General features: G+C 42.9%; 1 protein-coding gene across 2 annotated transcripts in view; it reads right to left on the bottom strand.

Annotated features, from left to right (window-relative positions):
* The window catches only part of OPHN1 (oligophrenin 1), a 275,094-nt gene extending 266,887 nt beyond the window's left edge, over nt 1–8,207 (bottom strand). The window contains exons 1-2 of one of the 2 annotated variants that reach the window (XM_031944591.1): nt 7,855–8,207; nt 7,171–7,365 (exon numbers count right to left, since the gene is read on the bottom strand). In XM_031944591.1, coding sequence (XP_031800451.1) covers nt 7,171–7,324 — 154 coding nt within the window. In that variant the 5' untranslated portion in view covers nt 7,325–7,365; nt 7,855–8,207. Of the gene's footprint in view, nt 1–7,170; nt 7,366–7,622; nt 7,799–7,854 lie in introns of those variants that run through there. The other variant, XM_031944590.1, reaches the window with a different exon arrangement.
* Nucleotides 8,208–16,697: the final 8,490 nt, after the last annotated feature.

Below are 16,697 nucleotides of genomic sequence, written 5' to 3'. Positions count from 1 at the left end.
CCTCAGTTTCCTACTCTACAAAATGAGATAGTTGAATTTGATGGTCTCTGAAGTCTTTTCCAGTTTTAGACCCATGATGCTTTGGGTTTATCTCAGGATAAGTTAAATTACATGTAGTACAATTAAGGCTCAAGTCTCCAATGGACACCAAATACCCTTCACTAGTGACCACTATTTTCTTTTTTCTTTTTCTTGTTTATAAATAAAATTTAATTTAGAAAGAAACACTTGAACATGGATATCATATCCTTCCCCCCAATACTGATTCCCACCTTCCCTTTTCCAGATTAAACATCTCCATTTACTTTTTTAAATTTTTCAATATTATTTCTTTTTCTAAATACCTGTAAAATAGTTTTCAACATTTTTTTGTAAGACTTTGTGTTCCAAATTTTTCTCCTTCCCTCTCTTATCTCCCCCGCTCCCCAAGACAGCAAGTAATCTAATATAGGGTAAATTTGGGCAATTATTTTAAACATATTTCCATATTCATCAAGTTGTGTAAGAAAAATCAGACCATGCTGAGTGAAGTGAGCAAGAGAACATTGTACACAGTGACAAGATTATGTGATGATCAACTCTGATGGACCTGGCTCTTTGCAACAATCAGGTGATTCAGGGGCAATTCCATAGACTTAGGATGGAAAATACCATCCACATCCAGAGAGAGAACTACAGCAACTGAGTGCAGATCAAAGAAAAGCATTTCCTCCTTTTTTTTCTTTATTTGCTTGTTTTTTTTTCTTTCTTGTGTTTTTTTCCTTCTGATCTGACTTTTCTTGTGCAGAGTGAAAAATATAAAAATATGTTTAGAAGAACTGTTTGACCTCCTGTTAACCCTTGTTAAACCCCTGTTTGGCCCCTGTTTAACCTATATCAGATTGTTTACTGTCCTGGGAAGGAGAGACAGGGGAGGGAGGAAAAAAAATTTGGAACATAAAGTTTTGCAAAGATGAATGTTGAAAACTATCTTTGCATGTATTTTTAAAAAATAAAATAATACTGAAAAAAGGTAAGAACTATTGGACCAAAAAGTGCTTCAGCAATAAATTAATAAAAATGCATTGATTACCAAAAGAAAAAGAAAAATTGGACCAAAAGGAAAAAAAAAACCATGAGAAAGAAAACAAACAAAAAGTGAAAATCGTATGCTTCGATCCATATTCAGTCTCCATAATTCTCTCTCTGGATGTGGATGGTATTTTCTATTCCGAGTTTATTGGAATCTCCTTGAATCACCGCATTATTGAGAAGAAAGTGGCCACTGTTTTCACAAGCAATGTTCGAGACTTTCCTGAGACACATAAACGCTCCCCCATCTGTAAGCTATGATTACCACCCCTCTCTGAGGCTTCACTGTGGTAAACCTGGGTTTTCAATGGCTGGGGCACAAGTTGGCAAGGCCTAGCAGGTAATAAGAAAAAATAAAGTTAGCCCTTCCACATCGTGACTTTCCCCATATATTGCAGGTTGGCATAAGAAATTAAATGGGAATTTGGGGAGAGTTTTGTAAAAGTCTCACACATGAAGGCCAGCAGATGACAAAGAAAAACTTGACAAACTCAGAACTACCTAAAATATATGGGTAGCACTGTGTAACAGCTACAATATATTGTGTGTCTATATACTGTATAATAATATTTCATAATAATTTACAATAAGGGAGAGTCGAACAACTTTAAAGGGATTTTCTAGATCACATGCTCTTAACCCCTACAATGTGGAAGGAATAACTGGACAGATCTGATAGTGGATGTCGGTCTGGGGCAACTGAAACACAGGCTAGCAACATGTGGAGACACCCCCCCCCAGCAGACTGGCAGCTGGAGAACACTCTTTTTCACCACAGCAACTCTGATACTGTCTGCCAAGTGGTCTGAGGAGTGTCACCTGCGTGCAGAGAGGAAAACCTCACAATGAGATCACAGCTTCTTCTTAGGCTATGAGTCTTCCCTCTACTTGATGGATCTCCACAACCCTCCCGGGTGAGGTGGGCAGAACAGGGAATGCAATGCCCCCTTTGCAGGTAGGAAAACTGAGGCTCAAGTGAAGAGAAATGACTGCAGAACCAAAAGTAGAACTCAGCCTCCCAGGATTTTAAAAGCTATAATTCCAAGGCAACAGAATTGTGGCTGCTTCCTTGTAAGGAACATAATGCTGTGCAGGAACAAGCTTTCACGCAGCACATCAGGCAAGTATTCACAACCCAACAAGAAAGATGGAGAATTTAGCAAGGGATGAGAGGGAGGAACAGAGACAGAGGGACTGCCAGAAAGTGAGAGAGACAGAGGGACAGAGAGACAGAAGGACAGCAGAATGAAACAGAGGGACCAAAAGACAAGGAACAAAGGGACAGAGAGATACACAGAGGGACCACAGACAGAGAGACACACAGAGATCCAGAATGCAGTCTGCTCCAACCTCTCAGTGGAGGGATTTTTTAACCATCTCATTAATCCCTCTGAGGGATAAAAAATCAGTTAAGACCTGGGTTCAAGCCCCACCTTTGATACAGCCTGTTTGTGTGACTCTGGGTCAGATGCACCAAACAGAAACCTGTAAGGAAAAGTGTTGTCATCAGAATAACTGCCATTTATATGGTACCTAGCATATGCCAGGCACAAATATCTCATTTGATCTCTGAGAGGATCCTTAGAACAGGGAGTGTCCAAGCTGGGAGGGGCCTTAGAACACAATGTCAGTGCTGGGAGGGGCCTTAGAACATGGCATGACAGAGCTTAGAGGGGCCTTAGAATACAGAATATCAGATCCAGGAGGGGCTTTAGAGATCATTTATTCCACCCCTTTCATTCAGATTTGAAGACTGAGGCCCAGGGAAGAAACAACTTGACCAACAACATACAGCCCATTAACAGCCTCCCAGGCTGCCTCTCTCAGAGAGCAGATTACCATGGAAAGGCCTAGACTTGAACCAGGAATGAAACCATCTACAAGCCACACAAAGGGAGCACATATGAGAACTGTGGGGAAGGTAGGATCAACAGGAGGTGGCCATTTATTGGATATGGGGGATGAGAGGAAGTGAGGAGCTGAGGAAGACAACCAGGTTGCTAGTCCAGATACCTCCGCCACAGAAGTGGTAGAAATGAAGTTTCCCAAAGGTTCCGGACTGAAAGAAAGACGGCTGCTTGGTCCGGCCAATGTCATCTGCCAATTTCCTCTTGGCTCCTCGGAAGACTTGGCCATTCCAGCTCCGTAGCCGATTTAGCGATTCTGATTTGCAGTGCCAGATCCCAAATGCCAAAATGGACTCATAGACACAAATGAAAAACTAATTGAAAAGATAGTTCCGTGAGTGAGTGGGGTGCGGGGGGGAAGGAAAGAAACCTCCAAGAATAAGGTACCTGCCACCAGATTTTGCCGCCTTCTTTTATACAACATGGACTCTTTGCCATCCAGTAAAATATGCAGATCTTTGAGGGCAGGAACTTTGTTTTACCTTTCTACTCCCCAACAAGTAACACTGTGTCTTGCCCATGATAGAAGCTAAATATTTTTTTTGCTGAATTGAATTCAACCTCTTGAAGGGGAAGAGTAGAAAAAACTTTGGCTAATTCCATGTCCAGGGATCAAATTCTGACTCTTTTACTTACTAGCTGTGTAATCTTAAAATCTCAAAATCTGCCCTTCCTCCATCAGACTTACTAACTGTGTGACCCTGACAAGTCACTTTCCTCTGATTGCCTTAGTTTCCTCATCAGTAAAACGGCAATAATAATAGCACCTGCCTCCCAGGATTGGTCAAATGAGGAAATATTTTGCAAAGTGCTTAGCATGATGCAGAGCAGGTACTACACACACACACAGACACACACACACACACCCCTCTGTTGGCAAACATTATTATTAATTTCATAGTTGGTTGGTTTGTTCTTGAAGAAGACCAAAATAACTTCACTGACTCAAGGCCAAAAAAAATGCCACAGTATATTGTACCTCAAGGAAATCAAAGAAGAAAATGTGTTTTGTGCCTTCTTTAAGGTAGCAAAGAGCCACAAACAAGGCAAAATGTCTGTGGATCAGGAAATACTAAAATTGTGTTCCATGAACATAATAGAATATTGTTATGTAGTATAAACCAGACAATATAGAGTATTCCGAGAAGCCTGGGAAAATTTCCATGAACTGATGCAGAGCCAGAAAAATGATCTATACAATTACAATAACATAAATGGGAAGAACAAACCAAAAACCCTGAATATATATGTAATATTTTCCTATTACAGAATGTGTAATGTTTTAATATATATCCCTATAACAACCAAGCTTAGATTTCAAGATGAGTTGAGAAAATTCACCTCATTCCTTCTTTTGAGAAGGGGGGAAACCTATGGAGACCGCCATCCTGTCAGAAGTGATGGAGGTCTTGGTTGAATGGTTGAAATAACTCTCTATATTTCTCTTTCTCTCTCTCTCTCTCTCGCTCTCTCTCTCTCTCTCTCTCTCTCTCCCTCTCAAAAAATGGCTTTGTAACAAAAGATAATTAGAGGTTGAAAAATTTGGAAAGACTTAACAACTTGGATTAAAGCAATGATCAACCATGATTCTAGAAGACCAGTGGAAGAAGATTGTCTACCTGACAGAGAAGGGGTGGATTAATGGAGGAAATGAGACACATTATTTGTCTTGCTTAACTATGCTCATTTATTACAAGGATTTTGTTTTTCTTTTTTCGGGAGACAGGGGAAAGAGAAAAAAATGCTTCCTAACAGAAAAAATACATTTAATTTTCAAAAACTCTATTAGGGAAGTAGGAAGGGATACCTCACACCAAAAGGTATCATTAAGAGATGAGGATAGATTCCTATCAGTAGCACTCTATTAAAGCTGCCTGACTTGGAGATTTTTAAGGAAGGACAGAGGAAGAAGACAAACAGCTCTGTGATGGGGACAAGCCGAGCATCTTTCTTTAGCTTCTAGCTACAGCAAGTGTTTAACATCCCTTCCAGCTGACGGGAGAAAATAAAGAATGCTTTCAAGGTTGGAATACATTTCCTACCTCGACTATTTTCAGCATCCCAACTCCAGGAGGACACAGGCCTTCAGCAAATTAGCCCATCTGACCACATTCTTTTCTTAGGCCTCTTCTAACCACATCTATAGCTTTGGGGGTTACATGATCTGGCAAGTTTCAGGAAAGAAGTGGTGAGGGAAGGAAGGACACAGAGAGAGAGGGAGGAAAGGAAGGAGGAAGGGGGAGAGGCTGGGAGAGCATATCTAGAATGTCCAAAAAGGGGGTTTTACTCTGACTTCAAAAGAGAGTGCCTCAAAAAGGAAAGAAAGCGCCTTGCAAGTAGTGAGTTCTCTGTCACTAGGGGAGTTCAAGCAGAGGATGAATGTTTTTGTGTTCTGTTAAAAAGCACGATGAACTAGATTCAAGCATTTTACAAGGAGGCAGACCACAAGACTGCAAGGCGCTGTTGGACTCTGTGTTGATCTGAATCCTCTTCCTCTCCCTCAAAGTAGCTGCCTCTCAGCAGGCAATTTTCATGGTTTTTCCTTATCTGATGAAAACCATAACCTGTCTCTTTCTGGGTCCCAAGACTGCAGGTATTACATAAAGCCACCATCTAATTTAATAAGTAAACAATTACAGCAAACATACTTCTCCCCCACACCACTGCCTTCCTTTCCAGCTCAGCTGGCATAATATGCCTTTTTTAACCACTGGTGAACCGAATTGTGCATCAACACACCTAAGAGCCTGTCCCAGAAGTCCCGGAGGGAACGGAGATCAAGTGGCCCAGCACCCAGAAAATACTGGGAAGATTTTCTTTGTCACATCCAATACACATGGACTTGGAAGTCATTTGGATTGCCTGAGCCCAAAGGATGCTGAACAAGCACTAAGTCAAGACACAAAGTAGCTCCTGGGAGAAAGGTCACTAAAGCTCAAAGCCCAGCAAGAACAAGCAACGTGGCTGCCATGTTCTCAACACCTCGGTTATTTCTTCTCCCGAATCTTCGGATTTCAAACCATCCAGTCCAACTCACATTTTACAGATGGGGAAACTGATGCCCCAAATGGGGAAGTGACTTGCCCAGGGTCACACTGAGAAAGGGGCTACACCCAAGTGGAATGTCAGCTGCCTTCTGTTAGACTCGGGGACCGACAGGGAGTGCCTGTGTGTGATCACTGATGTCAAATATACCCACTGCACCTGCCCTCGGACATCCACACTGGGCCCGGATAGAGGCACTTGAAAAGTCAATTCACTCGAAAAGAGGAGAAAAAACAGTTCGAAGCATTTATATTTGTCAGTGGTTTTAAATTTCATAATCCATTTTTAAGCCAAGAAAGTTAAGGATTGCTCCACCCAATCTTAGCCCTCCTTTCTCCAGGGTATATGCTTTGGCAGAAAGGGTGGGTCTGCCTGAACCGATGGTGGGGATGTTTATTATTCTTACTCTAGTCCTGGCCTCCCGTCAGCAGGCAGAAATACAACTCCTCTCAACCCCCCCACCACACACACACATACACATACACACACACAGCGGTTCCAAGCCTCTGAGTCAGCTGTGACCATCCAGGAAGGCCAGCGGTGAGGTTCCTTCAGGGACTGCCCCCCTGCCCCCATCTCTGCAGCCCCATCCTTCTTCCCTCGCCATCTCCCCCCCGTCCAACGGCACGATCTTTTGTTCCAGCCCCCGGCCCTCCTCCTGCGTCCCTACTTGGGCTAAAACTGCCCGCGACTTGCAGCCAGCAGCACGCTCAAGAAAATGCAGCTGGGGCCAAAGCTACTTTGGGAAGAAGAGCCCAGTGCGCATTTTTACGCTCGCCCCCGCCCCCGCAGGTCTCTTCCCGGTCCCCAAGCTCGAAGGCAAGCAACCGTGGCCAACAGCAATCGTTAAAATATATGTATAGCATCGCCGGGGACCTGGGGACCAGATAACACTCCCGAGCCCCCGGCCCCAGCTCCCCGGGAATGGCGGAGGAGCGAGACATCTGCCAGTGAAAGGCATCTGCCAGGGAGGGGGTCCCGTGGCATACGACGGAGAAAGTGACCTTATAAGGCCGGCCCTCCCGAAGGGGGAGAAGCGGAGCTCGGGCCAGAGCGGTAAGCGCCAGGTGAAGCCCCCTCCCCCACGCCACCGGCAACTCCCTCGACAGGTGTGCGAGCGGAGGGGCAGGGGACGGCGGTCACTTACTTCTCATAGCGCCGATGAGGGAGTTGCCGTCTTTGATCACATCTTTAATGAATCTGTTGGTCCGCTCCAGCTCCTGCTCGTAGCATTTGAGCCTCTCGCGGAAATCGGGGCTGTCCAGGTAGCAGTCGCTGAACTCGAGCGGGGGGTGCCCCATAGCGCCGGGGCGGGGCGGGGCGCGGAGCGGGGCCACGCACACTGCCAACAGAGCGGGAGCGAGTCAGCCCAGAAAGGGCGCATCGGCCGCCGGGGCACCGCACTGGCCGACGGGCTCGGGCGGGACTAGGGCCGGGGCCGCCGCTCCGGGCGCTCCGCCGGAGCCGCGGGGCTGCCCCGGACTGCGGACACCTCCCTCCCTCCCTCGGCCGAACCGGCGAGCTACAGCCGTCCGGGCTCGGCCAGCGACCGCCCGGCGCTCCGCATGCTCCCAAGCCCGCCCCCGCCCCCGGCTTCACCTCGGCCGCCCCGGCGCACGAGCCACCCGAGGGCAGCGGCGGCCGCAGCTAAAGTGGCCTTCCCGAGCCCGCCCCGGCTCCTTCCTGGACAATCGGCGAACGTGCCACTTCAGCCGGGCCGGGCCCAGAGGCGGGGCGAGGCGGGGGGCGGGGCCTGGGTGCCGCCCCTCCCTCCCCGAGATTAGCGGCCAGACAGTCCCCCTCCGGCTCCGAAGGCTCCTTTGATACTGACCCTGGCCGGCCCGGGCCCTCTTTCCCCGGCCGCGGGGCTCCCGTTCTTAAAGCTAGCGACGGTCCCGGTCCGCTCCCCGCCCCGCAGCCCGAGCCCTAAAGAGCCGGCGGCGGCCTTCTTGCCCTTTCCCTGGAGCACGGCGGCTGGCCCCCGGGGATCCCCCGGCTCCCGACGCGGCTCCCCGGGCTGCTGGCCAGCTAAGGGTTAACGCTGCGCGGGTGGAAGCCCAGCCTTCCCGGGGCGGGCGGGAGGGGCAGAGGAGAGAAGGGGGGAGAGACCCGGAGCGACAGAGAAAGCCCGATACAATAGCAGCGGGGGCCCGGCGCTTCCCTGCGGAAACTGGGGAGCAGTTGGAGTCCTCGGGCTCCATCTGGAAAGCGAGGCGGTCTGGGAGTTGTAGTCTTCCCGTTTCCCAGACAAAGAACGCCTCCCCTTTGGGAGCATCCCTTCTCTCCCCGTCCGAAGGGAACGCGGCAAAGTCTGCCGGGGCAGGTGCCCCGACTGTGGGGCCGGGCGCGAGTGACCTGCCCCGACCTGGGTGGCTTTCGATCATTTCCCTTTTATGAACCCGAAGAGCGTAGATCTAGACTTGATTAACTCTCACTAGAACAAGAGAGGGGGAAGTGAACACTTAAACAAGGACTAAGTAGCAGTTAGGATTGGAATCCACTAGAATCCCGCACCCTTTCCACTTTAGGGAAAGGCTACTTAGTACTTGGCGCCCTTTTGCTCCCTTTCCTTCACTTTTCTTCCCCTCTGTATTCTCCCCTCCCACCCGTTTTCTTCGTGGCCTTTGAGGGCACCGTGGCCCCCGTGAACCCTACAGACCTCACACTGGGGGCCAGCTGGAAGAAAAGAGCACCGACCCCTCCCGGCCCTTGGATCTGACTCAAGACAAACGGTTCCCGCTGTGCCTCAGTTCCCCTACACAAGAATTGGAGCTTTCCTAGGAATGCGTTGGGTTATTGTGGAAGGATCGTTTCAGAAAGGAAAAGAGCCGGGTTAGAAATTCCCTGTTGCTCCTCACCTTCCGTCTGCAAAGCTGGATTACCCCCAGATTTTCATCAAATGGGATATTTTAAAAAAAAATAAACACTTAGCATCACCCCCTTTTCCTCAGGCAAGCTATTATATGGACCAGATTCTATCTGAGACCCTATATAAATGATGATTCCTTTCTCTAAAGTGGCTGTAAACCTTAAAACACCGTGTAAACTCATAAGAACGGAAGAGGGGGGATAATCAGTAACCCCCATCATTCAAGGAAGGCTAATGCTTTGGAGATTATGGATGACAAATCCCTCATTTGATAGATGGGGAAACTGAGGCTCACAGATGTTAAGAATACAGTGAGTCAATAGCAAACCTGCCACTGTAATCTAGGTCTCCTGATTTTTTTTCTCTAGCCTCTAATTTGTTTGACAAGTTTATAGCTATCACAGTCCATCTGATCCAACCCCAATGTAGTCAATGATCAGTAAATCAACAAATCAGTCAATCAGCAAGTATTAAACACCTACTGTGTACCAGGCACTGTGCTAAGTACTGGGAATACCCCCAAAAAAGGCAAAAAAAAAACTAGTTCCTGTCCCTGAGGAGCTCTCGGTCTGATAAGAGTGACAGCTTGCCAACAGCTGTATAGAAATGACATGTGTATTTAAAAGAATTGCATGTACTTAACCTATAGTAACTTATTTGCTGTCTTGGCTGGGGTGAGGAAGGTGAGGGACAGAGAAAAATTTGGAACGCAAAGTCTTACAAAAACAAATGTTGAAAACTATCTCTACATGTATTTGGAAAAATAAAATACTACTGATTTTTTTTTAAAAAAGAAGAACAAAAGATCAAGAATTTCAAAGGAGAGAAAAGCAAATGAAGGTGGCCTAGCTGTACTAAATCTAAAACTAGATTATAAAGCAGCGGTTATCAAAGCCATTTGGTACAGGTTAAAAAACAGAGTAGTTGATCAGTGGACTAGGTTAGGTTCACAGGAATAAACAGTCAATGACCATAGTAATCTAGTGTTTGACAAATGCAAAGACTCCAGCTTTTCGGATAAGAATTCACTATCTGACAAAAACTGCTGGGATAATTAGAAACTAGTATGGCAAAAAGTAGGCATTGACCCACACCTAACACCAAGATAAGGTCGAAATGGGTTCATGATCATAAAGAAGGAGATTATAAACAAATGAGAAGAACATAGGATAGTTTAATTCTCAGATTTGTGGAGGAGGAAGGAATTTGTGACCAAAGAAGAATTGGAGATCCTTGTTGATCACAAAATAGATAATCTTGATTATATTAACTTAAAAAGTTTTTGTACTAATGCAGACAAGATTAGAAGGGAAGCAATAAACTGGGAAACAGTTTTACATCCAAAGGAACTGATAAAGGCCTCATTTCTTTTTTTAAAATAGCTTTTTATTTACAAGTTAAATGGATGGGTAATTTTACAGCATTGACAACTGCCAAACTTTTTGTTCCAATTTTTCCCCTCTTTCCCCCCCACCCCCTCCCCCAGATAGCAGGATGATCAATACATGTTAAATAGGTTAAAGTATAAGTTAAATACAATATATGCATACATGTCCAAACCGTTGTTTTGCTGAAATAGTGTCCAATTAGCCTGTGAAGGAAAACAAAAATGCAGGTGGACAAAAACAGAGGGATTGGGAATTCAACATAATGGTTCTTAGTTATCTCCCAGAGTTCTTTCACTGGGTGTAGCTGGTTCAGTTGATTACTGCTCTATTGGAGCTGGTTTGGTTCATCTCATTGTTGAAGAGAGCCACGTCCATCAAAATTGATCATCATGTAGTATTGTTGTTGAAGTATATAATGATCTCCTGGAACTGCTCACTTCACTCAGCATCAGTTCACGTAAGTCTCTCAGGCCTTTCTGAAATCATCCTGTTGTCATTTCTTACCAAACAATAATATTCCATAATATTCATATGCCACAATTTATTCAGCCATTCTCCAATTGATGGGCACCCACTCAGTTTCCAGTTTCTGGATAGGTCTCATTTATATAATATAAAGAGAATTGAATCAAATTTATAATAGTTCAATCCATTCTCCAATTGATAAATGGTCAAAGGATATGAATAGACAATTTTCAGATGAAGAAATTGAAACTCTTTGTAGCCACATGAAAAAGTGCTCCAAATCACTATTGATCAGAGAAAAGCAAATTAACACAACTCTGAGATACCACTACACACCTCTCAGATTGGCTAAAATGACAGGAAAAAATAATGACGAATGTTGGAAGGGATGGGGGAAAACTGGGATACTGATGCATTGTTGGTGGAACTGTGAACAGGTCCAACCATTCTGGAGAACAGTTTGGAACTATGCTCAGAAAGTTATCAAACTCTACATACCCTTTGATCCAGCAGTGTCTCTACCAGATCTGTATCCCAAAGAGATCAAAGAAGAAAAAAAAGAACCCACATGTGCCAAAATGTTTGTGGCAGCTCTTTTTGTAGTGGCAAGAAACTGAAAACTGAGTGGATACCCATCCATTGGAGAATGGCTGAATAAGTTATGGTTTGTGAATTTTATGGAATATTATTGTTCTGTAAGAAATGATCAGCATGATGATTTCAGGGAGGCCTAGGGAGATTTACAGGAACTGATACTGAGTGAAATGAGCGGCACCAGGAGATCATTATACAAGGTAACAACAAGATTATACTATGATCAATTCTGATGGACATGGCTCTTTACAACAGTGAGATAATTCAAGCCAATTCTAATGATCTTGTGTCCAGAGAAAGGGCTGTGGAGACTGAATGTGAATCAGAACATAGTATTTTCATTTTTTTGTTGTTGTTTGCTTGCTTTTGGGGGGTTTTCCCTCATTTTTTTTCCTTTTTAATCTGATTTTTCTTTTGTAGCATGATAATTGTGGAAATATGTACGGAAGAATTGTACACATTTCATATATATTAGATTACATGCTGTCTAGGGAAGGGAGGGGGAAAAGAGGGAGAAAAAATTTGAAACAAGATTTTGCAAGGGTGAATGCTGAAAATTATCTATGCATGTGTTTTGAAAATTTAAAAAAAAGCTTTATTTAAAAAAAAGAAACAGTCAGCAGGATGATTTCAGAGAGGCCTGCAGAGACTTACATGAACTGATGCTAAATGAAGTGAGTAGAACCAAGAGAACATTGTATACAACAACAAGATTATGCAATGATCGGTCCTGATGGACGTGACTCTTTTCAACAGGGAGATGATTCAGGCCAGTTCCAATGATCTTGTGATGGAGAGAGCCGTCTGCACCCAGAGAGGATTGTGGGAACTGAGTGTGGATCAGAACATAGAATTTTCACCTTTTTTGTTATTGTTCTCTTGTTTTTTGTTTTCTTTTTCTCATTTGTTTCCTTTTTGGATCTGATTTTTGTTGTGCAACACGATAATTGTGGAAATACGTATAGAAGAATTGTACATGTTTAACATAGATTGGATTACTTGCCAACTAAGGGAATGTGTGGGAAGAAAGGAGGGAGAAAAACATTTGGAACACAAGGTTTTGCAAGGGTGAATGTTGAAAACTATGTGTATATTTTGAAAATAAAAAGCTTTTTTTAAGAAGTAAGAGTAAGGCAGATAGAAGGGAGAACAACCTGGATAGAACCATAACCCAAAAACCTGAGAGAAGAGAATGTCAAAAGGGGGCTTATCAACAGTACCAAGGCTGCAGAGGAGTCAAGCAGGGCAGTTGAGAAAAGGTTATTAGGTATGATAATGAAATCACTGATAATTTTACAGAGAGTGCTTGGCTTGAATGATGATATTGGAAGCTAGACAGCAGAGACTTAAGAAGAGAAAGAGGGAATGAAATAGAGGATTCTGTTAAAGACAACCTTCTCTTTTTGGTCTCAGAAGAGATCAGAGAAAGAATAATAGGTGGCAGGGATCAAGTAAGAGTTTTGGAAGATGGGGGAGACACGGACATGTTGGTAGAAAAGTGAAAAAATGGTAGATAAGTGGAAAAGTGAGGATGGTGGAGGGGGGGCTATCTGCTGGGGTACGAGTGAAAGTGTGTCATCAGAAGTAGCCAGGTCTCAGTGAGAGAGAACTTTTTTGGAAGTTGAAAGGAGAAAAGAAAAGATCTAAGATGAAAGCAAGTCTATTACTATAGAGCAATCATTTGTTATGAAAGATAATGAATGATTTTCCATGGATAAATGGAAATATTACAACTATTACTGGCAACCATACCACTAATTCCATGAATTATCCTGTAATTCAGCTGGGGAGGGTATCTCCTCTGCACTATAGAAAGAGGGTTAGCAGTGTTGGCCAATCCATAACATCTGGAGGAAGCCCAGGATTATCCAGACAGTCTCTTTCTGTTAATCACCATCAATCACATTTTCAGACATAGATTCACTCAGGGGTTATAATTACCTCCAGGTAAGACCATCCTATGAGAGAAACCAGAAAAATAGTCTGATGCAGACGGCGGGAGATGAGGGAAACAGCATACTCTAGTGTTGCCTCTGAAGATCTTGAGCTTCTTCCAACCAAACTATCACTCTTTGCAGATAATATGATGATATACTTAGAGAACCCCAGAGATTCTACTAAAAAGTTATTAGAAATAATTCATAACTTTAGCAAAGTTGCAGGATATAAAATAAATCCCCATAAAATCCTCAGCATTTTTATACATCACCAACAAAATCCAACAGCAAGAGATACAAAGAGAAATTCCATTCAAAATAACTGTTGACAGCATAAAATATTTGGCAATCTATCTACCAAAGGAAAGTCAGGAATTATATGAGCAAAAATTAAAAACACTTCCCACACAAATAAAGTCAGACTTAAATAATTGAAATATTAAGTGCTCTTGGATAGGCCAAGTGAATATAATAAAGATGACACTACTCCCTAAACTAATCTATTTATTTAGTGCTATACCAATCAGACTCCCAAGAAAATATTTTAATGATCTAGAAAAAATAACAACAAAAATCATATGGAAGAATGAAAGGTCGAGAATCTCAAGGGAATTAATGAAAAAAAAAAATCAAATGAAGGTGGCCTAGCTGTACCAGATCTAAAACTATATTATAAAGCAGCAGTCACCAAAAACATTTGGTATTGGCTAAGAAATAGGTTAGTGGATCAGTGGAATAGGTTAGGTTCACAAGACAGAATAGTCAAGTATAGCAATCTAGTGTTTGACAAACCCAAAGATCTCAACTTTTGAGATAAGAATTCATTATTTGACAAAAACTGCTGGGATAACTGGAAATTAGTATGGCAGGAATTAAGCATGACCCACACTTAACACCGTATGCCAAGATCAGATCAAAATGGGTCCATGATTTAGGCATAAAGAATGAGATTATAAATAAATTAGAGGAACATAGGATAGTTTATCTCTCAGACTTGTGGAGGAGGAAACAATTTGTGACCAAAGATGAACTAGAGAACATTACTGATCACAAAATAGAAAATTTTGATTACACCAAATTAAAAAGCCTTTGTACAAACAAAACTAATGCAAACAAGATTAGAAGGGAAGCAGCAAACTGGGAAAACATCTTCACAGTTAAAGGTTCTGATAAAGGCCTCATTTCCAACATATATATATAGAGAATGGACTCTAATTTATAAGAAACCAAGCCATTCTCCAATTGATAAATGGTCAAAGGATATGAACAGACAATTTTCAGATGATGAAATTGAAACTATTTCCACTCATATGAAAGAGTGTTCCAAATCACTATTGATCAGAGAAATGCAAATTAAGACAACTCTGAGATACCACTACACACCTGTCAGATTGGCTAAGATGACAGGAAAAAATAATGATGAATGTTGGAGGGGATGCAGGAAAACTGGGACAGTGATGCATTGGTGGAGTTGTGAACGAATCCAACCATTCTGGAGAGCAATCTGGAATTATGTCCAAAAAGCTATGAATCTGTGCATATCCTGTGATCTAGCAGTGCTACTACTGGGCTTATACCCCAAAGAGATACTAAGGAAAGGGACCTGTATGCGCCAAAATGTTTGTGGTAACCCTGTTTGTGGTGACTAGAAACTGGAAACTGAGTGGATGACCTTCAATCGGAGAATGGTTGGGTAAATTGTAGTATATGAATGTTATGGAATATTATTGTTCTGTAAGAAATGACCAGCAGGATGACTACAGAGAGGATTGGCGAGACTTATATAAACTGATGCTAAGTGAAATGAGCAGAACCCGGAGATCATTATATACTTCAACAACAATACTGTATGAGGATGGATTCTGATGGAAGTGGATTTCTTTGACAAAGAGAAGATCTAACTCAGTTTCAATTGATCAAGGATGGACAGAAGCAGCTACATTCAAAGAAAGAACACTGGGAAATGAATGTAAATTGTTTGTATTTTTGTTTTTCTTCCCAACTTATTTCTACCTTCTGAATCCAATTCTTCGTGTGCAACAAGAGAACTGTTCAGTTCTGCACACATATATTGTATCTAGGATATACTGTGACATATTCAAAATGTATAGGACTGCTTGCCATCTTGGGGAGGGGGTGGAGGGAGGGAGGGGAAAAGTCGGAACAGAAGTGAGTGCAAGGGATAATGTAAAAAAATTATCTAGGCATGGGTTCTGTCAATAAAAAGTTATTTGAAAAAAAAAAAAGAGCTTCTTCCAAATCAAAGTGCTACAGCTTAGAGAAGTTTCATTTTTGCACTTAATCCTTTGGCCTTTTCCACTCTAAGGCTGTTGGGGTAAAAACAAGATATAATTAGATGTCTACACTTATAGTGTGTAAGTCAAAAAGTGTCATCATTAAGTGAAGGTGGGAAAGAATCTCTTCTATATCCCTTTCTCCTAATTTTTGAAATCCTTCCTCTTTTAAGAGCTCACTCAAATACTTCTAGGTCATATGGAAGGTCAAGTGGAAGACTAGCAATTTTCTCCAATCCTCATGACCTTTCGAAATAGAAATTATGTAGACTTGTGATGGAAAATAATATCCACATCCAGAAAGAGAACCATGGAGACTGAATGTGGATCAAAGCATAGTGTTTGGACCTTTCTGTTGTTGTTTGTTTGGTTTCTTTTTTTCCCATGTTTCTTGTGCAGCATCACAGATATGGAAATATGTTTAGAAGAACTGAAATTATTTAACTTATTTGTTTTCTTACTGTGTTGGGGAGGAGGGAGGTAGAATGTAGAGGGTTGAAATTCTGAATAGGTGTACTTGAATCAGACAGAGCACTTAAGGCTAATTACATATTCGATATGAGACAATGACTCTATTAGCATATGTTTGGATAAATGGCTCTTCTCACAGGTGATGCTGGCTCAATGTTTGGTGTTAAGATAATCATAGGCAAGGATTAGAGTGGGGTGAGAAAGGCCATAGTCACTTTGTGGCAGGAAGAGGAGGAGAGAAGTTGGTGACTTTGGACTCGAGGGTACATCTTTGGTGAGCCTCGGGGTAGTTTGCCTGCTTCTTTCACTTCTCCTCCTTAAGACCAAGGCTTTTACTTATCCTGGCTCTGGAAGATCCTGAAGTCTCCAGGGAGCTAGCCCCAACTATACAGTAGGGAGAGAGGGAGAAAAATTGGGAATACAAGGCTTTGCAAAAATGAATGTTAAATGAGATAATTCAGGCCAGTTCCAATGGTCTTGTGATGAAGAAAGCCATCTGCACTTAGAGAGAGAACTGTGGGAATTGAATGTGGACCACTCTTTTTGTTGTTGTTTGCTTGCTTTTTGTTTTCTTTCTCACTTTTTCCTTTTGGATCTGATTTGTCTTGTGCAGCATGATAATTGTGGAAAGATGTATAGAAGAATTGCACATGTTT

Source organism: Sarcophilus harrisii, chromosome X, assembly GCF_902635505.1.
Source record: "Sarcophilus harrisii chromosome X, mSarHar1.11, whole genome shotgun sequence".
Taxonomy (NCBI): domain Eukaryota; kingdom Metazoa; phylum Chordata; class Mammalia; order Dasyuromorphia; family Dasyuridae; genus Sarcophilus; species Sarcophilus harrisii.
Note: the sequence above shows the minus strand (reverse complement) of the source record. Positions and strands in the feature narration are given on the sequence as shown.